Source organism: Hypanus sabinus, chromosome 8 (assembly GCF_030144855.1).
Source record: "Hypanus sabinus isolate sHypSab1 chromosome 8, sHypSab1.hap1, whole genome shotgun sequence".
NCBI lineage: Eukaryota > Metazoa > Chordata > Chondrichthyes > Myliobatiformes > Dasyatidae > Hypanus > Hypanus sabinus.
This window is the reverse complement of record NC_082713.1, coordinates 13,370,025-13,394,228: the sequence shown is the minus strand read 5'-3', so window position 1 is coordinate 13,394,228 and position 24,204 is coordinate 13,370,025. Positions and strand designations below refer to the sequence as shown.

At 42.2% G+C, this 24,204-nt stretch overlaps 1 protein-coding gene across 4 annotated transcripts in view; it reads right to left on the bottom strand.

Moving 5' to 3' along the window:
- Positions 1 to 24,204, bottom strand: part of zgc:66433 (uncharacterized protein LOC321250 homolog) — a 138,352-nt gene that overhangs the window by 34,410 nt on the left and 79,738 nt on the right. For all 4 annotated transcript variants that reach the window (XM_059976705.1, XM_059976706.1, XM_059976703.1 and 1 more), the window contains exons 2-3: positions 14,662 to 14,738; positions 2,934 to 3,096 (exon numbers count right to left, since the gene is read on the bottom strand). In XM_059976705.1, coding sequence (XP_059832688.1) covers positions 2,934 to 3,096; positions 14,662 to 14,728 — 230 coding nt within the window. In that variant the 5' untranslated portion in view covers positions 14,729 to 14,738. The remainder of the gene's footprint in view (positions 1 to 2,933; positions 3,097 to 14,661; positions 14,739 to 24,204) is intronic.

The window sequence follows — 24,204 nt, the reverse complement described above, 5'->3', positions numbered from 1 at the left end:
AACACTTTACAGAATCAGTGACCCAGGTTCAATTCCTGCCGCTGCCTGTAAGGAGTTGTACGTTCTCCCAGTGACCGCGTGGATTTCCCCCCACAGTCCAAAGATGTACCAGTTGATATGTTAATTGGTCATTGTCAATTGTCCTATAATTAGGCTTGGGTTAATTCAGGGGTCCCTGAGAGAATTGGCTCAAAGGGCCAGAAGGGCCTTTTCTGTGGTGTAGCTCAATAAATAAATAAAAATTAAACTCAGCATTTCTCATCCCCAGAGGCTGGCTGACCTACTGAATCATCATAGCTTCTTCAGTTTTGACTTCAATTTGCCAAATATTTACAGTGCTTTATTTTGCCACAGATGAAACTACAATATCTCACAGCATTCTCCATGTCTTTTATATTCAGATTCAGATTCAGTTTATTGTCATTTAGAAACCACAACTGCAATGCAGTTAAAAAATGAGACAACGTTCCTCCAGAATGATATCACAAAAGCATATGACAAAACACACTACACTAGAAAATCCACGTAACGTTTGGACAATCCCCAATCCAGAGTCCAGAGAGGCTGCTGCATATTAATATCATGCTACTGTCTTAGCGCGTTCCCCGGAAAGGAGCTCCAAATCCACCAGACAAACAAGATCAAAAACTAAAGCTACAAGACCTGCACAAAACCACATAGTTACAACAGTGCAAACAATAGCAAAATTGATAAAAAGAAACAGACGATGGGCACAGTAAAAATGGTCCAAAGATGTTAAAGGACTATAAGTTTAAAAGAAATCACCACACAGTTTCCACAGGTCCCTAGGGTCCCAACAGACTCGCCATCCCACGCCGGCGGCAGAAGGGAATACCCCCATTATGGACTTCCACGGCGCCACCCGACTCAGCCTCGCAGACGCAGCAGACAATGAAAGCTCCGTCGAAACCAGCCTCGCAGACACAGCACACACCGACAGTGACCTGACCGCAGCGGACAACGAGTCCGTCGAACCTCCGAGCCGACGACCATCCCCTCCGGCACAGCTTCTCTGAGCACCATCCCCTGCCGAGCGTATTAAGACGGCCCCGCCAACGGCCATCGGCAATGCGACCCCGAGGACTGGGGGCCTGTTCTTCCCAGCAGAGTCCCGGATCTCACAGCAGCAGCAGCAACGAAGAAGGTCTTCCTGGAGATTTCCCGATGTTTCTCCGTGCTTCCACGTCCATTTTCAATCGATTATGATCGCACACGGCACCCCACTTCACAAATAACATATAATCAGCTCCGGAGTGGCCGCTGCAAGCTGCGTTGCGCCGCCATATTCTACTAAATAATAAAATTCCTTTGGCTAGAGGGTGGTGAAGCTATGGAATTCATCACTACAGTTGGCTATGGAGGTCAAGTCATTGGGTATATTTAAAGTGGATGTTGAGAGGTTCTTGATTGATCAGGATGTAAAAGATTATGGGGAGAAGGCAGGAGAATGAGGTTCAGAGAGATAATAAATCAGCCATGATGGAATGTCAGAGCAAACTTGTTGGACTAAATGGCCTAATTCTGCTCCTATGTTTTATGTTTTGGATGCTGGGGTGGAAATACGTCTCTATCACAGGAGAGTTAAGCTGCTCCTCCCTCCACTAACCCGTGGATTACCCTTGGGCAAGTGTGGCACCTGCTTAGCAGCCCCCTGATCAGTCTCACATGAAGCCATGGGAGCAGGTGGTGGATGGTTGTATGAGCAGCCGGTGCATATCCCAAGTCCTGGTTATGTGACCACTGATGCCAGGCAGACAATCTTTGAAGAGTATTGATAATGGCAGTGGTCACCCATCTTGTAAACACACTGCCCAGAAGAAGGAAATGGCAAACCACTTCTGTAGAAAAATTTGCCCAGACAATCACGGTCATAGAAAGACCAAGATAGCCTATATCATATGACATGGCACATAATGAACGAACTATGTTTTATGGTCTTCTGTTCTTATAGAATTGGGACAGGTAACTTCAATACAATGGGCTTTTAATGGATCTAGCAGTATGAAATGGAAAAGGAGCTGCCGTTTATCAATCTAATATATCAATATTTACAACATTAATGGTATTTCATTGTTCATGTTAAATGGTCCATAGAATAATGAGGAAAATATCTGATGCACTCATTGCTTCCACTTAATTTGATGGTTAATATACAATTCTCTTAAATCTATATTGAATTTAATGAAATTACATTGCTGGACATGGAAAAGGGATGGAATTCTAAAGGGTTTACTGGAATAAGTTTGCAGATGACAGGAAGGAAGGTTGGTGTTGTGGATAGTGTACAAGGTTGTCATTGGTTATACTGGGACATTGATAGGATATAGAACCGGGCTAAGTAGCAGATGGATTTCAATCTGGAAAAATGTGAAGTGATTCACTTTGGAAGATCAAACTTGAAGGCAGAGTACAGGGTTAATGTCAGGATTCTTGGAAGTGTGGGGGAACACAGAGAACTTGGGGTTCACATCACAGGTTCATCAATGTTACCAATAGGAGATAATGATAATTATTATTGCCACATATAGAGTGTATGGGGAGTCCAGGGAGGGGTAGCAGCTCTTGTGAAGGGGCATGTAAAGTGTATTTCAGGGCAGCTCACTCAACTTTGGTCCCCACCAGACACTCAGTTCTCACCTGCGGCCCCAAGTAGCTGTTTGCATGTGACAGCGACCACACTCTAGTTGACTGCTTCAACAGCCAGGCTAAATCAGGTGAGGGTAGTCAGCCGGCCTCATACTCCAGTGAGCAAGAGTGGAACTGTCCCAATGCAATGGCGATGAGGTAGATTGGGAGATCAAGTTAATCTTTTAGCGTATGAGGGCTCCTTTCAAGAGTGGGATAGAAGGTTCAGCCCCATTGTGCTTTTGGAAGTTAGTGCCCCGTTTCACTAGATCCCTAACAACTCTTACCCTGTCTCAGAGTCCGGCTGTGCTTCAGAAGGTTCAGCCGTGCTGACGTCCGTGCTTGACTGGCTTGGCTTCAGGTTGGTTTCTCCTTTGGGTGCTGCTGTCACTTTCCTTTTCTTCTTGGCGAAAAAGTTTTTGAAAGTTTTAAACTTTGATTTCTTCTTACCTATTGAAAACAAATGAAACCCTTAGAGTGATAAGACATTCCGGATTTGGTAGGATGGGTTCAGGCTTGGCTAGAAATTCGGATGTGGGTACGGTGGGGGGGGGGGGGGGGGGGTTTAGTCGGACAAATGCGGGAAAACTGGATTCACTTGATGGGCTCCGTGGTCAGCCTCAGACAGGGAACGGTACAGCACAGCTCAGGAAAAGACCCCTCAGCCCAGGATGTTGTGTCATTTCATATGATGTGGGTGATCACGGTCTTAGGTCCTTGATTGTTCTGGGCAAATATTTCTACAGAAGTGGTTTGCCATTGCCTTCTTCTGGGCAGTGTCTACACAAATGGGTGACCCCAGCCATTGTCAATACTCTTCGGAGATTGTCTGACTGGTGTCAGTGGTTGCATAACTAGGATGTGACATGCACCAGCTGCTCTGATGGCTTCATGTGACCCTGATCGGGGGGAGGGGGGGTGTGGTTAAGTAGGTGCCATACGTTGCCCAAGGGTGACCTACAGGCTAGCAGAGTGAAGGAAAGCCTAACACCTCCTTTGGTAGAGACGTATCTCCACCCCACCACCCAAATCTCAGCTAATTAAGTCAAAATTGAGTTTACTGTCATATTCACAAGTACATGTCTTGACAGGTACAATGGCAAACTTAGGCACAGAGCATCAGGTACACAACATTCACTAGAGAAAAATAAATTAAACATAAATTATATAGGATTTGTACGGGAAAATACAATTTGAACAATAAAACTAAGTCATTTTTAATGCAGTGATCAAAGTGGTCATAGTGTTATTAAACCGTGGTTAGGGTTTTGCTGGTTGGTTCAAGAACCGAATGGTTGAAGGGAAGTAGCTGTTCTTGAACCTGATAAACTAATAATTCCTGAGCCATGAACGAGTAATTAAATGAAGAAGGATCTAGTGCTTTCCTGGCATATATGATGAATAAACCCTTCTCGGCTTCCAGTCGGATACAGCTATCAATTTTAACCAACGTTTCAATGAAAAGCTCTGCCAATTCATCAGGGATAATGCTTGGGCATGTCTAGTCTGGTGGTATTTATACCCCCATCATCCATCCCTCCTGATTGATTATCCCTCAGCCAATCAGGATTCCACTGTCCCACTTTGTCCCACATTGTATTTGCAATGGCCATACGATTGACTTTGATGGCACAAAACTTCTGTGCCACACCAGTGGCTTTTGGGACTGTCTGGTGAAGGAAGCCATTGAAATAAAACTGGAGGAAAAGAGGTTTAACAAAGATGAAGGTCTTGCTCTATGTAAGGATGGGAATTTGGTTGTAAACAGGATGGGACAATGGAAACCATCGGGCAGGAGGTACGGAAGCTTTAAATCGCACTCCACCAGGGTCAAGAACAGTTACTTTCCTTCAATTCTTCAGTTCTTGAGCCATTTGGTACAACGATTCGATCACCTTGAACTGAAATAGACTTTGTTTAAACTGTATACTTTCTTATAAAAACTGTGTTTATATTTTTCTTAGGGACACTGCTTATAGGCTGCTCTGCCCTTCATGTTGCTGCAAGTGAGGTACTACGGTAGCGTAGCGGTTAGCGCGATGCTACTTCAGCTCGAGGAGTTCAATTCCAGCACCATCTGCAGGAATGTCTGTACGTCCTCCCTGTGGAACGTGCCCAGGAACTCCAGTTTCCTTCAACAGTCCAAAGGTTCATTGGTCATTGTAAATTGTCCCCTGTTTAGGTTAGAATTAATCGGATTTGTATGGGGTTGCTGGGGCAGCATGGCTCAAAAGAGTGAAGGGCCTACTCCCTGCTGTATCAATAAAATAAAATAAATAAATATAATTTAAGTGTTTCATTGTACTTGTGCATACATGTAGTTGTCTATATGACAATGAACTCCACTTTGACTATGACTTGTTAAATATTCCAAGGGTCTGCCCTCACTCAAAGTTCAAAGTTCATTTATTAACTAAATATGTATACCATATGCAGCCTTGACATTCACCTTCTTGCAGGCAGCCACAAAACAAAGAAACACAATAGAATCCATGGAAAACCCCACACAACAAAGATCCAATGATCAAGAAAAGAACAAATCTTGTAAGCAATAAAAAAGTAAAAAAGAATGTGAACCGCAGAGTTCCTGAACATGCCAGTTCAGCACTCGGGTGAGTGAAACTAATCCAGGCCACAGCTGCTGGGCATACAGGAGTGAGCTATACCAGCTAGTGGAGTGGAGTCACAGCAACAACCTTGCACTCAACATCAGTAAGATGAAAGAGCTGATTGTTGACCTAAGGAAGGATAAGATGAAGGAACACAAACCAATCCTCATAGAGGAATCAGAGGTGGCGAGAGTGAGCAGTTTCATGTTCCTGAATGTCAAGATCTTTAGGACCTAACTTGGCCCCAACATATTGATGCAGCTATAAAGAAGGCAAGACGGTGACTATACTTCATTAAAGATTTGATATGTCAACAAAGCATTCAAAAATTTCTATAGTTGTACTGTGGAGAGCATTCTGACAGGCTGCATCACTGTATGGTATGGGGGTGCTACTGCACAGGACCAAAAGAAGCTGCAGAGGGTCGTAAATTTAGTCAGCTCCATCTTGGGCACTAGCTTACAAAGTACCCAGAACATCTTCAAGGAGCAGTGTCTCAGAAAGGCAGTGTCCATTATTAAGGACCTCCAGCACCCAGGGCTTGCCCTTTTCTCACTGTTACCATCAGGTAGGGGGTACAGAAGCCTGAAGGCACACACTCAGCGATTCAGGAACAGCTTCTTCCCCTCTGCCACCCGATTCCTAAATGGACATTGAACCCTTGGACACTAGCTCACTTTTTTTAATATATATTATTTCTGTTTTTGCACAACTTCTAATCTATTCAATATACATACACTGTAATTCATTTACTTATTTATATATTTTTACTTTTTTTTTCTTCTATATCATTTATTGCATTGAATTGCTGCTGCTAAGTTATCATGCCGGTGATAATAAACCTGATTCTGACTCTGAGTCAGTTCAGCGCTGAGACAAGGAAAGCCAGGTGACCCTGGCTGGTGCAGAGTAATGAGCTGAACACCAGTTTGTCCTCCACCCTGGGGCTGGACCCTTAATCTTTTTAATCTGGATCGGCACTTAAATCAGCTACACATTGGCTTCTTTCTCACTCTCAGGCCAAGCCATGCTGCTTCACTCCAGCCCAAAGTATCAGTCTGGCCTGAAGTTCACTCCCGCAATGACTACCAGAGCCATACCTACATTCTCCAGAGTCCAATTCTCAGAATCCTTCAGGACACTGCAAAAACAGAGTGTTCAGATGGCTCAAAAGCACAACTCTCAAAGGGAAATTACACACTGCAGATTGCAGTGATCATAGTCCAGAAAAAGTATATAGTAAAATAGACAGTAGTTTTGTTAGCTGCCTGCAAAATGTCACTTGTGTCTTGCCAGAACCATGTTGGAGAAACCTCATAAACTTCTCAACTTCTCCCGTAGCTTGTGTGTCTGTTGTTTGAGGCTGGTCATGAAAGATTAAAACCAGCGATCTTCTGCATTGGATCAAACATAAGTGGTTTGTTTGACACTTCTTGGGATAACCCATTTAATCTTGAGACTTTTGTCTGACAACACAGAATTCACCTTTAATCCTTATCCAGTCTTCTCCACCAGCATCATTTAATTAAATCTGATTTAGATGCCTTTGATATCTATGTGAAGCATTTAAGGCACAATTTACAGGCACTATTTGCCTAATACACTCATCAGAGTAGATGGTGTTGAAATGCTCCACAGATGCATGAACTGGTTACATCTGAAACACAGGAGGAGATATTTATACAGGTGACAAGTAGATTATTCAAAGTGGGTGTCTAAGGGAATGTTTATACAGGGATAAAAGAAAGATGAAATTGTCAAGGAATGGAATTTAAAGTTTGGGGTTCTAAGGATCAATCAATGTTCTGGAGGATACCAGAGTTACTCAGGCAGAGGGTTTCCTTGTGAACGGTTCAACTACAGCGATTATTACTCACGATAAAAGCCCTAAATACCATGATTCTTCTTTGGGAGTAAAAGTGACATAGAGTTGAGGGCGGATGAAGATATTTGTAAAAGAGATGAAAGCCTGTTCCACACATCTGCTTTCTAAAAGGCTGATTTATGTCGGCAGCTGTGATCTCTCAATGTCAGGGGAACTGGGGGAGGGGAGGCATTAGAGTAATGTGAGATCATGTGTAACACTGTGATACTGTAGGCTGTCACAGTTTTCAAGGGAATGATAAAGATTAGTTTTATTTGTTACATGCACATTGAAACATTGAAAAATACAGTGAAATGTATAATTTACGTCAACAACCAGCATAGTCCCAATATGTGCTGGGAGCAGCACACAAGAATCACCATATTCCAGCGCCGATATAGCATGCCCACAAGTTATAAACCCTAACTTGTACACCTTTGGAATGTGGGAGGATGCTAAAGCACCCAGAGGAAATATACGTGGTCACAGAGAGAGCGTAGAAACTCCTTACAGACAGAGGCAGGAATTGAACCACAATCTGGCAGCGGGCATTGTAAAGTAATTGAGCTTGAGCTTTTATCACTGTGCTACTGTGCCACCTTCGCTGAATGGGAAGAGGACAACAAGCTGTAATTGGGATCCGCAGCACATGCAATGGAGTTTCAGAACTATACAGCTACTATATCAAAACCATGCTATGCCTTCTCAATCAAATAATATCCTGAAGGATGGAGAATTGTGACAGGCCTGGATAGAGGGGACATGGAGAAGGTCTTTCCTATAGTAGGTGTATCTAGGATCAGAGGGCACAGGCTCAGATTAGAGGGACAGAGATAACAATGAACTTCTTCAGTTAAAATGAACCATTGTTGCAGATGGCTGTAGAGACCAAAACATTGGATATATTCAAAGCAGAGGTTGATTAATTCTCGGTTAGTCAGGGTGTCAAAATTTTACAGTGTGAAGGCAGAAGAATGGGATTGAGGGGGGATAATAAAAAATCATGACAGGATTTGGGCAAATGGGACTCATCAGCCATGGTTGCAGCTCATTTAGGAGAAGGAAAACTGATCTCAAACCTCGGCTAACTTGTGGCTAAGTTCACTTAAGGAGAAGGTTAAAGGAGTAAACCCCAAGGAAACATCCAGAACAGGAGTCCCCAAGGCAGTCCTACATTCAGTTCAACTCTGACTGACAACTGCTGTGATGCTGCTGGTGTCAAACTGCAATTGGTGTCTCTGATGTTCCTTTGGATATATCAGTTACATGGAAAGGGGGAGCCTGCTGCATGGACAACAGCGTGCTCTCCAAATCGTACTGCACGTCACGTAGACAGCTAGGACAAAACATCCAGGTTTGACCGCGACCAGTGGAGGTCCTCATGATGGAATGGCAGTGCTGTCTCAATGAGCTGAATGGCCTAATTTTGCTCTTATGTCTTATGGAAGGGCATTACAACCTTCTTGGTGCTCTTATACCTAGAAGTATGTGGCCTACTGGCAAATCTTCTCACCCTCTGCAGGGTGGAAGATATCTTGGTTGAAGATGCCATACAGAGACTGTAAGATCATTTTGATCTAAGGTCAATAGAAATAGTGCAATGATCGTGAAATGAGAAGCCTCAAAGTAAGACAGAGAATGTATTATTTTACTGAAGAACATATCTTGCATTGCAACCTTGATCCCTTTTTAGATCACACATTATGCAGTAAGTTTGAGTAGGGAGTATGTGGAGATTAATTAATTGTGTGTAAATGAATGAATTTGACCAAATCTGTTGAACACACAAAACCCAGTACAGAGAAAAGATTCCACAAACAAAATGCTGGTGGAATTCAGCAGGTCAGGTCACATCTGTGGAAATGAACAAACAGTCAAAGTCTCGGGCTGTGACCCTTCTTCAGAACAGGCTTCAGGTCTCTGCCTGAAATGCTGACTGTTTATTCATTTCCATAGATGCTGACTGACTGCTGAGTTCTTCCAGCATTTTATGTGTGTTGCTTTGGATTGCCAGCATCTGCAGAATTTTTCGTGTTTAAGATAAAAAATTGGTTTTATTTGTCACATGTACATTGAAACATACAGCAGAATGTGTTGTTTGTGTCTACGGCCAACACAATTTGAGAGTGTACTGGAGGCAGCTCACAAGTGTCACCACGCTTTTGGCGCCAGCATATCATGCAAACAGCTTACTAATCCTAACGTGTACATCTTTAGAGTGTGGGAGGAAACCGGAGGATATCCATTCGATCACGGGGAGAACTGACCCAAGCTCCTTAGAGACAGTGGTGGAATTGAACCCCGGTTGCTGGCAATGTAAAGCGACACCCTAACAGCTTTGCCACTGCGCTGCCCATTTGAACTCATGTAATAAGTGTTGTGTCAGTGCACGTGGAATCAAAGATGCTGGAGAGTTTCACCCATCACAAGAGATTCTTCTAACCGCAAGCCACGGTCAAGGAGCTGCAACAAAATAAAAGGCTTGAAACGTGAACCAGCAAGGCTAATCCCATTAGTCATTGTTATGCTGATCGTTGCTTGACTTAGTCCTGCCAGTTCAGAACAGCCAAGAGCTTCAGTTGCCAAACGAAGGGTCACATTTTGACTGTCAGCAGATCTAATCCTAAAACAATCATCCGATCAGTTCCAGTGGCTCGAGTTTTTATTCCGTTGATGTATATGTAGGCTGAGCTTTTATAAAGCTTTGGTCAGAATGAATTTGGAGCATTGTGAGCAGCTTTGGACCCGTTATCTAAGAAAGGATGTGCTGGCATTGGACAGACTCCAGAGGAGGCTCACCAGAACGATCCTGGGAATGAAAGGGTTAACATGCGAGGAAACATTTGATGGCTTTGGGCTTGTACTTGCTGGACTTCAGAAGAATGAGAGGGGAGATCTCACTGAAACGTATTGAAAGGCCTAGAAAGAATGGATGTTGAGAGGATGTTTCATATATTGAAAGGGTCTAGGACCAGAGGGCACATTCTCAGAAGAGAAGAGCATTATTAAGAATGGGGTTCAGGGTACTTAGAAGCACTTGATAAAATAGAATAAAATCAGCATGGTTTTCTAAAGGCTAAATCTTGCCTGACAAATCTGTTGGAATTCTTTGAGGAAGTAATAGGCAGGATGGACAAATGCAAGTCAGTGGATGTTTAGTTGGATTTTCAGAGGCCTTTGACAAGGTTCCGCATATGAGGCTGCTTAACAACTTAAAAGCCCATGGTATTACGGGAAAGGTACTAGAATGGATAGAATGGTTAGAAGATTTGAGAGGTTGGAAGGGTTGAGAGAGATAATAAACCAGCCATGATGGAATGGTAGAGCAGACTCGATGGGCTAAATGGCCTAAATTTGCTCCTAGATCTTATGGTCTTATCACAAACAGGAGACAATCTGCAGATACTGGAAATCCAAGCAATACACACAAAATGCTAGAGGAACTCAGCAGGCCAGGAAGCATCTATGGAAAAGAGTCCAGTGGATTTTTTGGGCCAACACCCTTCATCAGGCACTGAAAAGTGCCTTGCTGCTCTGAATCAGACTCTGTTGGCATCAAGATCCAATTTGGATTGAAGCGCCGTTCGATTACCTTGGAAAAGAGAAATTCTCTTGCAGAAGGCTGATATTGAGTTTAGACAGAATCTAATCTGGTTATTCGTAACATGTTGCGAAGAAAACTATTGTACTAGTCAGCAAAGTCTTTGTGCTAGAGATGTCTCATACCAACACTGCATTGCTAATTGTACTGATTTTTGCTTGTAATTAGTTTGAAGAAACATCTTGTCCTAATAGCACACAATATTTTACTCAGAAAATTGCCAAATACAAACACATACACACAAGAGAGCCTGCAGATTCTGAAAATCCAGAGCAACACACACAAAATGCTGAAGGAACTCAGTGGGTCAGGCAGCATCTATGGAAAGGAATAATAAACAGTCGATGTTTTGGGCCAAGACCTTTCATCAGGATTCACCAAATCCAAACACGTGGTTGCTTCATAACTCATGTAAAGCTGCAACTTTATTAAAAAAAAGTTTAAATAAAATCATAATTATTTATATGAGTGGTTGTTTTCTTTGGCATGAGTTCCACTCAGCTATCACCCAGCTAAGTCATATACTCATGAGTATACTCAGTGCAGGGACAAACACGTTTTACTGAACTTTTGTTTCAGCTGGATACTCTGCTGCATGTCATACTGTTCAATCTGAGGAGAAAATTTCTGGGATGAGAGCATTGGTTGTGGATGGCAAGGTAACGTGACGGGAAGTATGGTAGCATAGCAGTTAGCATGATGCTTTCCAGCGGCAGCAATTGGAATATCGGGGTTCAATTCCCTGCCGCTGCCTGTAAGGAATTTGTACGTTCTCCCCATGAGTGCATGAGTTTCCTCCAGGTGCTCAAGTTTCCTTCCATATTCTAAAAATGTACACGCTTAGAGTTAGTAAGTTGTGGGCATGCTATGTTGGCGCCCAAAGTGCTGAGATACTGCGGGCTGCCCCTCAGACTGTGCTGGCCATTGATGCAAAACAGTGCAGTTCATTCCATTTCAATGTAGTGTGTGCGACAAAGGAAGCTCATCTTTATCTTTAAAAGATGTTGAACAGTTTGAACAGTTTGGTTTTGAGTTCAGAATGAGGGATAATCTTATTGAAACATATCACAAATCCTGGTTATGCGACCACTGACACCAGGCAGACAATCTCTGAAGAGTATTGATAATGGCTCGGGTCACCCATCTTGTAAAGACACTGCGCAGAAGAAGGCAATGGCAAACCACTTCTGCAGAAACATTTACCAAGAACAATCATGGTCATGGAAAATCCCATAATCGCCCATGTCATACAACACAGCGCATTACAACAAATGATAACCATATTGAAAGGCAGGACAGGATCGAAAGGCCAGGTGACCTGCTCCTGCTCCCATTTTCATGTATCCTGTGAAAATTTGCAGCTAGCACTTTATATCAGAGTAAATTGGAGTACAATGGAGGAGGATAGGTGGCCAACACAGTCGGGCTCATGTTTGAATCTTATCTGCACTCTGTATGAAATCTGATGGTAAATAGGTTTTGTTCAAAACCATCCAAGTTCCTGATAGATGGCTCCTCCAGCACTAAAGTTTTTCAAAGCTTGTGCTCAGAAAGAAGTTGTTATTGGGAGTGTTTTACTGGTGGTCTTTAAAGTCAGGGGTGGGACACATTGTTGGAGCAGACCTGATTTTTGGCTTTCAAGGGGATTCCCAAAAGTCTCCAGTAATTTAAATTTCTGCTCATGGACTTAGCAGCGGACAAAGCTGAGTCTCTGATGAAGTTGAAAAGGGCCTTCTGGTGCTCTCTTCAACAGGAATTCAGCAAGACCCTCTCTCAATGCTCCCCCCATTGATCTCTTCTGCTGATTTTTCAACCATATGCTCACATAGACCTCCGCAGTCCGGGTGAAGAGTCTCAACCTGAAACATCAACATCCATTTCCCTGCCCCAGCGTCCATTTTGAAGGTCACTGCCTCATTTTGTAACTGAAGCATAGTCCACCAATCTTGTCAATTTGAATCTGGAGCCCCAAGGAAAGCTCTTGCCACCTGGTCTTCTTTGACCTCCTGAACAACTGTTTTTGTGTGACATCAGCTTTTTTTTTTACTCTACTCTATTGCGTTTTTTTTTACTCAACTCTATTGCGTTGGTAGCATTTCACCTCTATTGCTGGATGGAACTCTTTAACATGGATTGGAGACTTGCAGCATCTCCTTCAGCTGGACATTTTGCCTGCTGTTTGCTTCGCTTGTCTGTTTGGTTTAACCTGAGTTCTACTGTCACCTCTTTCTGACTGCACCTTGTCTGTTGCCTTATTTTTTTATAGCTTCCAGCTTTAGAACATAAAATATAGAAAATCTACAGCACATTACAGGCCCTTTGGCCCACAATATTGTGCCGACCATGTAACCTACTCTAGAATCATTTTCCTGCCCGAGTTCTGCCTGTTGCTGATGAACATGCTCACTCTGTCTGACCATAGTATTAGCTTTCTGTGAGATTTGCCTGCAACTGAAATCTCTCTGACAATTTGGTGTCTAGTAGCCTGACAATAATCCTGTCTCTGATGAGCTCATTGATCAGATTTCCATATGCACAGCTGCCTGACAACACATACAGTGCTGTGATGAATTCACTTACACTTTCACCTGGATCCTGCTTTCTGGAGTTGAACTTTGCACTCTTGTACATCACATTTCATTTTCCTGTGAAGTATTCTTTGAATTTATTCTCAACTCCTTTTTCTGAGCACCTGTCAGTCCTAATCCACCCATGATGTCTTCTGCTTTGTCACGCACGAGGTAGATCAATGTGCTTACTTAATGATCATCTGAAGCCTGAGTGAGATTGCTTGCAACCCTAAATCTCTCGAAGTCCCCTGGTTTAGAAAAATCAAATGTGTCAGGGAGATTTGTTAGGTAAGTAGGTCTAGGTACAGCAGATATTTACTCCACTTTCCAGTTTATTTATTTATTGTTTTATTTATTTGGATTACAAATGTCTCCTTTTCTCTCCCTAAGTGTTTGACTGACTTCTCTGTTGTGGCTGTGTCTCTGTGCACTTCCCAGGCTAGTGGCCCAGAGATTATTACAATGTATCCACTATTGGTTGTATCTCGAAGGTGTTGCCTTGTAACCCTGCCCCTCTTCCAGCTCATCCCTCATGGTGCATACAAATAGCAAACTGGCATAGACAGTTTAGGTTGATAAGTCTCTGGATATTTTTCATAGATGCATGCAAATAAGAACAGTCTTACTGTAAATTCTTTCTTGTTGGGGATCTCACTTGGTCTGTAGACCAATTCATCAACAATCAACCGCTTCTGACACCATGTTATATTCATTATGGAAGGATAGAGCAGAGCATACCAGAATACCAGCATGCAGGATACTCAGCTAAACTTTATTGATAGCCCTGCTTGTACAGTATGTGAACTTCTCCCATGTGGATGTGTCTAACTGAGTGGCATAGGAATAACACCTTTAACTACCAGTACAGCGTGGAGGTGCCTGGGCCTACTGTTAATAGAGTCATAAGGTCAGAGGGAGTTACAACACAGGAACAAGCCCTTCGTTTCATTAAGCCTGTGCAAAATATTAACCAATGGAAAAATGTTTGTCAAACTTTTTGGTGGCTTATGGACCCCCGACGCTCCTTCTGTAGTCAATAATCAGCTCTTCAGTTTGAGATGTTTAGAACATGTCATTTTTCGTTAAGAAGATTATTTTGATTTCTGATGTTCTAATGCACATAACAACAGACAACAAATCCCAACACTATCAAACATCGAGGTAAAGGAACATGGTGAACACTGGCAGTTCAATTCTAGTTTTGTGAGAACTGTGTGGTATTGTATCTAATCTCTTATTGCTAATGATAATCAGAACATCATTTTGCCAAGGTGTCCATTACCCAGTGACAAGAAACTATCAAACTAATGTCAATATCAAGCTTTTTCAACTTTCAGAAGTATGTTAAATGGGCCACATGAAAATATTTACCTGAATATTCATCATTCAATTCTTCCATCTCTGATGTCTGTCTCGTGTTCGGCAATGCTGTGGCCATGATATGGTCTCTGTGATATAGGCAGGGGGAGAGAAAGTTAGAGAATCAAGTCATTCCATATAATTATAAACCTCAAATTACAGATTCTGTCAGCCTGTTCAATAACACAGATAAAACCAAGAGAGATAACTTGCACATACACTCAGTGGCCAATTTATTAGGTACACTGGTACATCTACTTGTTAATGCAAATATCTAATTGGCCAATCATGTGGCATCAACTCAATGCATAAAAGCATGTAGATGTGGTCAAGAAGTTCAGTTGTTGTGCAGACCAAATATCATGTATTTATTTATTTATTGAGATAAAGCATGAAATAGACCCTTTGAGCCACACTGCCCAGCAACCCACAATTTAACCTTAATCATGGAACAATTTACAATAAACAATCAACCTACCAACCAATATACGTTTGGACTGTCGGAGGAAACCAGAGCCCTCGGTGGAATCCCACACGTTCACAGGAAAATTGTACAAACTCCTTACAGGCAGTGGCAGGAATTTTTCCCAGGTTGCCTGTACTGTAAAGTGTTGTGCTAATCACTACACTACTGTGCCAAGAAGAAATATGACCTAAGTGACTTTGACTGTGATTGTTGGTGCCAGACGGGGTGGTTTGAGTATCTCAGAAGCTGTTGATCTCGTGGGATTTTCATGCACATCAGTCTCTAGAGTTGACAGAGAATGGCACAAAGCACAAGAAATATTTAATGAACAGCAGTTCTGTTGGTTTAAATCCTTCATCGTAGGAAACATCCTCTCGACACCCCTTCGAGTCCTGGCAATATTCTCATGGTTCCTGCATTCTTTTCAGCTTAAATGGCATCTTTCCTTCAGCAGGGTGACCAAACCGAACACAATATTCCTCATCAACATCTTGTACATAACCTCCCAGGTGTACTGCTAACATGAGTTGTAGAATTCTTAAAAGTTTCCCAAAATGTAAACTCTTGCACTCACCAGAATAAAATGGAGGTGAATTTACCAGACAGAAGATCAGCTAACCCAAAGTTAATTTTAAAAGACCAGTGTTAAGGGACATTATAAATAAGGAGAGTGGTGAAGATGGGACTGAAATTTTGTTTAAGATATGATTCTCAATGGTGAAGCAAAGTGTCCAAGAGCTAGAATTTGGAGAAATGTGAAGGGGGAATGATTAGTGGAGTCTTATGGAGTATGGGAAGAACAAGGCAACAGAAGGATTTGAAATGGAGTACTACTTAAGGTGCGTGTAAAATGAGAGGGTAAGTCTTTTTATCAAAGGAAGATTTAACCAAAATCGAGAGGGCAGAGGTTTAAGTTAGGAGGGGAAAGATTATAAAAGGGACTGAGGTGCAAATTCTTTCCATAGAAGGTGGTCTCTATATGGAATGCTGGTGACTAGAGATGTTCTGCAGAGCTGGTTTCTTTTCATTTGATCAGGATGATGGAATTGATGGCTTTGTGGCTAACTGTGCGGCTGATACAAAAGTAAGTGGAGGGGCAGGTAGTGTTGAGGAAGCAGGGAGTCTGCAGTACAGAGTAGGAGAATGGGTAAAGAAGGGGGAGATGGAAATGAGCAGCTAAAGAAAATATTTGAGCAAATTACATTAACAATAATTTTAAAATGTTCAGATAAGTGTATGGACAAGACAGGTTTAGAGAATCAGAATCAGGTTTATTATCACCATCTGGTGTCATGAAACTTGTTAACTTAGCAGCAGTTCAATGCAATACATAATATAGAAGAAAAAGAGTAAACTTAAATAAATAAATACAGATTATAGATTAAAAATTGTGCAAAAACAGAAATAATATATATTTAGAAACTGAGTTAGTGTTCATGGGTTCAATGTCCATTTAGGAATTGGATGGCAGAGGGGAAGAAGCTGAGTGTGTTCCTTCAGGCTGCTGATGGTAACAGTGAGAAAAGGACATGCCCTGGGTGCTGGGGATCCTTAATAATGGACGCTGCCTTTCTGAGACACCGTTCCTGAAGATATCCTGGGTACTTTGTAGGCTAGTATCCAAGATGGAGCTGACTAAATTTACGACCCTCTGCAGCTTCTTTTGGTCCTGTGCAGTAGCCCTCTCCTATCAGACAGTGATGTATCAAGATGTACAATGTATTCTGTTAGAATGCTCTCCAGGGTAAATCTATACACGTTTCTGAGTGTTTTAGTTGACATACCAAATCTCTTCAAACCACTAATGAAGTATAATCACTGTCTTGCCTTTTTTATAGCTGCATCAATATTTTGGGACTAGGTTAGGTCTTTAGAGATCTTGACACACAGGAACTTGAAAAGTGGGTGAAACATGAGGAATTGAAACTAGCCCATGCATGAAATGGGCTGAAGGGCCTGGTTCCATGGTGCATTACTCTTTGACTCTATTACTCTAAGTGAAGTATTTGATGGATACATATAAGAACATGTCCACATATAAGAACATGGGAGGAGGGAGCAGAATCTCATTGAAAGCTATCGAATATAGAAAGACCCAGATTGAGTGGACATGGAGAGGATGTTCCCTATAATGGGGGATTCTAGGACCAGAGGGCACAGCCTCAGAATAGAACAACATCAGCTTAGAGCAGGGAAGAGGAGGAATTTCTTTAGCCAGAGGTGGTCAGTCTGTGGAATCATTGCTGCAGATGATTGACTATATTTGGGTATTAAAGCAGAGGTTGATCACTTCTTGATTAGTAAAGGCATGAAAGGTTACGGGGAGAAGGCAGGAGAATGGGGTTGAGAGAGATGATAAATCAGCCATGAGGAATGGCAGAGCAGACCCAATGGCCTAACTCTGCTCCTATGTTTTATGGTCTAATGAACGAAAGCATGGGAAAAATGACAATCTAAAAGGTGTGTATTTGGGAGGTATTTCAGTCTCTCCTACATCTCTCCTTTTTAATATCCCACTGATTGTTTATGGTTGTTTTGAGTTGCATGACTTCCAAACAGAAAAAAAATGACTTTTATTACAGTAAGTTACCGAATTCTAAGTATTGCAGCAGACCTAGTCATCGAATATTCACTTGGTTTACTTTGGTATATGATTGGTGTTAATCTAACTTGCTCTCCTCCCCCTCACACTGTCTGCCCCTTGTTCTTGCAGTAATGCAGTCACGGAGCTGGGAACTTGGGTTGTATAGAAAGCAGACATTCCATGGAGAGCTTCCAACCTGTCTTTTTTTTCCCAATGTATTCGAGACTAATTCCATTCCTTAACACTCGGTACAGATTCTGATTGATGAATGATCTTTGATCTGAATCATTCACAATGTTTCTCTTTCCTCAGACACCACCTGACCTGCCGAATGTTTCCACCAACTTCTGTTTTATTTTAGACTTCCAACATCTGCTGGTTTTCCTTTGATGTTCCCTCCCCACAAATTATCCATCATTTTCTGTTTTCCCTCCTCAACACACACAGCTGGAAGAACTCAGGGGGTCAGGCAGCATCTATGGACAAAAAGACCCTTCATCAGGACTGGAAGGGAGGTGGTGGAAGCCAGAATAGAAGAGCAGTGGAAGGAGGAAGTGGGTCCACATTTTCAGCATCTGCTATCTCTTTTTGTTTCACTGCCCGCCTCCAAATGAACTAACACAAATTATTTTGGTTTTATCTTCTTTAAGACATCATCAAGATATCTTCAAGGAGATCTTCAGGAATCGATGCCTCAAAAAGGTGGCAAGCATCATTACAGACCCCATCACCTAGGATGTGCGTTCTTCTTATTGCTGTCATTATGGAGGAGGTAAAGATGCCTGCAGACACACACTCAATGATTCAGGAACACCTTCTTCCCCTCCATCATCAGATCTCTGAATGGATAGTGAACCCATGAACAATACTTCACTACTGTTTCTTTTTTTTCTCTTTTTGCACTCATCATCATGTGCCATCTCGTAGGATGGGGGTTATCTTGGCCTTTCATTAATCTGATCATTGCCTGTGAGGAACACCCTCTTCACACTGTTAGTCTTAATTAATTTTTCTATCCATGACTGTGATTGTTCTTGGCAAAGTTTTCTTCAGAAGAGGTTTGCTATTGCCTTCTTCTGGGCAGTGTCTTTACAAGGTGAGTGACCCAGCCATTCTCAATACTCCAGAGATTGTCTGCCTGGTGTCAGTGGTTGCATAACCAGGACTTGTGATATCCACCAGCTGCTCAGACAATCATCCATACTTTCTCCCATGGCTTCAGGTGACCATGACTGGGGGACTAAGTAGGTGCTATACCTTGCCCAGGCTAGTGGAGGGAAGGAGTGCCTTACATATCCTTGGTTAGAGACGTATGTCCATCCGACACCCATTCTTGCATCACTTATACACACAGTTCCTGCAAGCCCTTTGGAAGTTTTCATGTTTTATTGTTTTACAACATTGAATCACAATGGATTTAATTTGGCTTTTTTTTGGACACTATTCAACAGAAAAAACTCTTCCGTGTCAAAATGAAAACAGATCTAAATTATTTACAAATGTGAAACCGAAAATAATTGATTGCATTAAGTATTCACTCCCTTTAATTTGACACACATAATCACCACTTGTGCAGCCAATTGGTTTCAGAGGTCACATAATTAGTTAAATGGAGGTCACCTGTGTGCAGTCAAGGCAAATCTGGGAGGTCCAATTGCTGGTGAGTCAGTGTCTTGCCAAAAACTACACCTTGAAATCAAAAGAACACTCCAAGCAACTCCATGCAAAGGTTATTGAAAAGCACAAGTCAGGAGATGAATATGAGAAAATTTCCAAGTCACTGAATATCTCTTGGCATAGAGTTAAGTCAATTATCAAGAAATGGAAAGGATATGACATAGCTGTAAATCTGCCTAGAGCAGGCTGTCCTCTAAAACTGAGTGACCATGCAAGAAGAGGTCTAAAGAGGGAGGGCACCAAGAGACCTATGACAGCTCTGGATGAGTTACAAGCTTCAGTGGCTGAGATGGGAGAGACTGCACATACAACTGTTGCCTGCGTGCTTCACCAGTCACAGCTTTATGGGAGAGTTGTAAAGCTACTGTTGAAAAACATCCACATGAAATCTCAGCTAGAGTTTGCCAGAAGGCGTGTGGGAAACTGAAGTCAGCTGGAAGAAGGTTCTATGGCCAGATGAAACCAAAATTGAGCTTTTTAGCAATCAGCCAAACGTTACACATCATCAAAAACACACCATTCCTACCATGAAACATGATGTGGGGCTGCTTCACTGCAGCAGAGAGAGTAAAATGAATGCAGCAAAATGGAGGGAAATCGTGGAGGAAAACCTGATGCAGTCTGTAAGAAAGCTGCAACCTTGGAGAAGATTTGTTTTCCAACAAGACAATGACCCCATGCATAAAGCCAAAGCTACACAGGAATAGCTTAAAAACAACAAAGTTAATGTCCTGGAGCAGCCAAGTCGAAGTCCAAACCTCAATCCAATTGAGAATTTGTGGCTGGGTTTGAAAAGGACTGTTCACTCACAATCCCCATGCTTGAGCAGTTTTGTAAAGGATGGGGAAAAATTGCAGTGCCCAGATGTGCAAAGCTGATAGAAACCTATCCATATAAAATACTGGAGGAACTCAGCAGGCCAGACAGCATCTATGGAAAAGAGTACAGTTGACGTTTCGGGCTGAGATCCTTCAGCAGGACTGGAGAAAGAAAGATGAGGAGTAGAGTTAGAAGGTGGAAGGAGGGGTGGGAGAAACTCAGGGAGGTAAGTGAAACTGGGGGGAGGAGTGAAGCAAACAGCTGGGAAGTTGTTTGGTGAAAGAGATACAGGGCTGGAGAAGGGGAAATCTAATAGGAGAAGACAGAAGCCATGGAAGAAAGAAAGGGGGGAGTACCAGAGGGAGGTGATGGGCAGGCAAGGAGATGAGGTGAGAGAGGAAAAGGGGATGAGGAATGGTGAAGGAGAGAGTGGGGGCCATTACTGAAAGTTGAAGAAATCAATGTTCTTACCATCAGGTGTAGGCTGCCCAGCCAGAATATAAGGTGTTGTTGGGTACCCAGATGGAATACTCGATTGCTTAGAATCACATTTATTATCACTGATATGATATGAAACTTTTTGGAATTTTCTGTACTAGAGATGGAAAGAATAACCTGCATCTTTAGCTACAGCTTATATGTGATTAGGGAAGTGGGATGGAGCTACAGCTCTACCAAAGCAGATGTAATGTGCTCCTTCCCTCTGCTAGCCTGCAGATCACCCTTGGGTGAGGTGTAACACCTGCTCAGGGTCACATGAAGCCATGGGAGCAGGTGGTGGATGGTTGTACGAGCAGCTGGTGCATATCATAATTCCTGGTTATGTGACCACTGACGCCAGGCAGACAATCTCTGAAGAGTATTGATAATGGCTGGGGTCACCCGTCTTGTAATGACACTGTCAGAAGAAGGCAATTACAAGCCACTTCTGTAGAAAAAATTGCCAAGAACAATCATGATCATGGAAAGACCATGATCACCCACATCATACAACTTGGCACATAATGAATGACTGAATTTATTGTGATTGGTTCTGTTGAGTTTCTGGTAATCCCTAGGATGTTGGAAGATCATAAGATCATAAAACATAGGAACAGAATTAGGTAATTCAACCCATCAAATATCATTCAGTCGCATTTGATTTATTATCTATCTCAGCCTTATTCTCGTGCCTTCTCCCTATAATCTTTGACACCCTTACTAATCAAGAACTGATCAAGCTCCACTTTAGCTATACCCAATGACTTGACCTCCGCAGCCATCGTGGCAGCTTCATAAACTCATCATACTCTGGCTAAAGAAATTCGTCCTCCTCTCTATTTTAAAGAAATGCCTTCTTATTCCGAGGCTGTGCCTTCTGGTCCTAGACTCACTCACCATAGGAAGCTCCATAAGGTTTATCATCCCTGCGCTGAACTGAGGCTCTGGCCTGCAACTAACATGCAACTGGAATGGCTGCAATGATGACTGCTTTGTGGCTGTAGACTCACTTTCCTAAATTTCAGTTGTTTGCTTACTTTTATTCCTTGCTCAATTTGTCTTTCTTTTCAGCACTTCGGGTATTTGATGGTCTTTTTTTAACGGGTTCTATTGGGTTTCTTTGTTTTGTGGCTGTCAGTAAGGAGACAAATCTCAAGGGTGAAAAATGTGTACATACTTTGATAATAAATGTACTTTCGAAGTGGGAGAAGAACCTGGAAAGAGTGCAGAGGAGATATTACGAGGACATTTCCAGGACGAGGGATTGAATTATGAGTGAGATTTGTCAGGTTGGGTCTTTTTTCATTGACACATAGGAGAATGAGAGAAGAAAAGCTTTGCACATTCCATCAGAACATTTGGGCTCATTTATCATCAGGTGAATGGTAGAATGATATAAGAATGAATGACTCTTCCAATCAGGAAAATAGCCCACCAAGAAGATCATGCTTCAACTCTGTGAAATGAAGGATGTTAACAAAATAAAAATATATATTAGTCTTCTGAAATTTCTATTGAATTCCAGATACTGTTAGACCTTCAAAGCCTCTTGATTTACAGTGCATCATTGTTCTAAACATAGACTCTCATTCTCAGGAGAATTTCCCACTGCAATTAATCAGCCTCAAGTTACTGCTCTCAGCAGTAGAACTGTGGCAATATAACATACATTTGGTTTTTAATCATGTAAAAATTTATCACTAATCAGAATTGTGGTGCTCTTTGCTCTTTGGACTGTGAAACTTTTACTCCCACTGTTTCCTTTTAAGTTTCAATAGTGGGTTGGGGGAATATTATTTTTCACACTGATAACTTTTTTTCTTTATTGTGTTCAGTTTTCAAAAATAAAGATTAACTTTATTTGACACAAATAATTTTGATTTACTTTTCAGCTGGTGCAGCACAACGTTGTGGGCCGAAGGACCACTCCCTGTGCTGTACTGTTCCATGTTCTATAATCGAAACATGAAAACAGTGAATTGCGGCAAATCAAACCAGCAAGGGTTGTCTGGGGAGCAACCACAAGTGTTGCCATACTTCCAGTGCCAACATAACACTAACCCTAACTGCACGTCTTTGGAAATGTGGGCAGAAACCAGAGCACACTGAGGAAATTGAGAAGATCATGGGGAGAATGTATAAACTCCATAGAGACAGCGACTGCACTACTGTGGCACTCTCTCCTTCCTGTCCACGCGTTCATGCACACGCTCACACTGTGTGTAAGTGAGCGGATGGAAGGCTGGCAAGGGTGCCATTGTTGGTGTTGCTGCTGCTGCTTGAATTGCTCTGCTGAGCATTGTGGGCAAGCGTTGTTGGTGACGGAATGTGTGGTGACACTTGCGCACCCCCAGCACATCGTTGGGTGCGTTGGCTGTTAACACCAATGTCACATTTAACGGTGTGTTTCGATAAATAAACCTTAATCTGAATTCTTCATTGTTACCTTGGCAGAGATCATTTAAAAGATTTATTTAAGTAGTTAGGTTTAAATTCCCTGGCTACCACAGTGGGATTTGAACTCTTGTTTCTGAATTAATGGTCCATGTCTTTAGTTACTAGGCTTGTAATTTAACCACTGCACCATCTGCACTGTAACCAAGCTGAATTAATGTGGTACTGATCACTAGGCATAACAAAACAGATTTATAATCAATAGAATCAGAGGACATCATATACTGATAATCTACATTCCAAGTGGATCTATCACTTGATGTTCAATTGTGCCACTGTAAGATGATTGAAAAGGTGAGTTAAACAGATATAGACTGAGATATTGTTTGATCAAAGGCTTAGCTAAGCAGAATAAATCCATTTAGAGGCAATTATAAAGTCACTAAACTCCATGGATTGTCTGTGTAGGCAGGTCATTGGGTAAATTTAAAGTTGAAGTTGATAGGTTCTTGATTAGTTAGGGCATCAATAGTTATGGGGAGAAGGCAGGAGAATGGGGTTGAGAGGAATAATAAGTCAGCCATGACTGAATGGTGGGGCAGACTCAATGAGCCGAATAACCTAATTCTGCTTCTATGTGCACAAATGTTGCAAAGACACTGACATCAACGTGTTACTGCCCAGAGCAACTTTCTCAGCCTTCCATCTCTCAATTACGACCATATGTGCAGGAACGGTTATGAGTAGATTTTACATTTGGAGAGAGTTCATCTATCATTACTGTGAAAACATACTGGGCTTGGTTTATTTTAAAGGTCAAATCAAATAAACTTTAATACAGTACTATGCAAAAGTCTTAGGCACATATATATGGGAAGCACCAGAGATGCTTTCTGAAATTATCAACAAACCATTTGTTTGGAATCAAATGACCTTGCTTGGTGTCTCAATGCTGGGTGTGTCTGCACCCATGCCGGCACCCTACTCTGGCACTCCTTCTCTACCATCTTTCCCACACCCCTCCCATGGCGCTCCACCCTCACCATTCCCACCATCCTTTATTCCCACCAGATTTACAAACTCACTCTCTGCTCCATGTTGACAAATAGAGTACTGTGCAATAGTCTTGGGCACC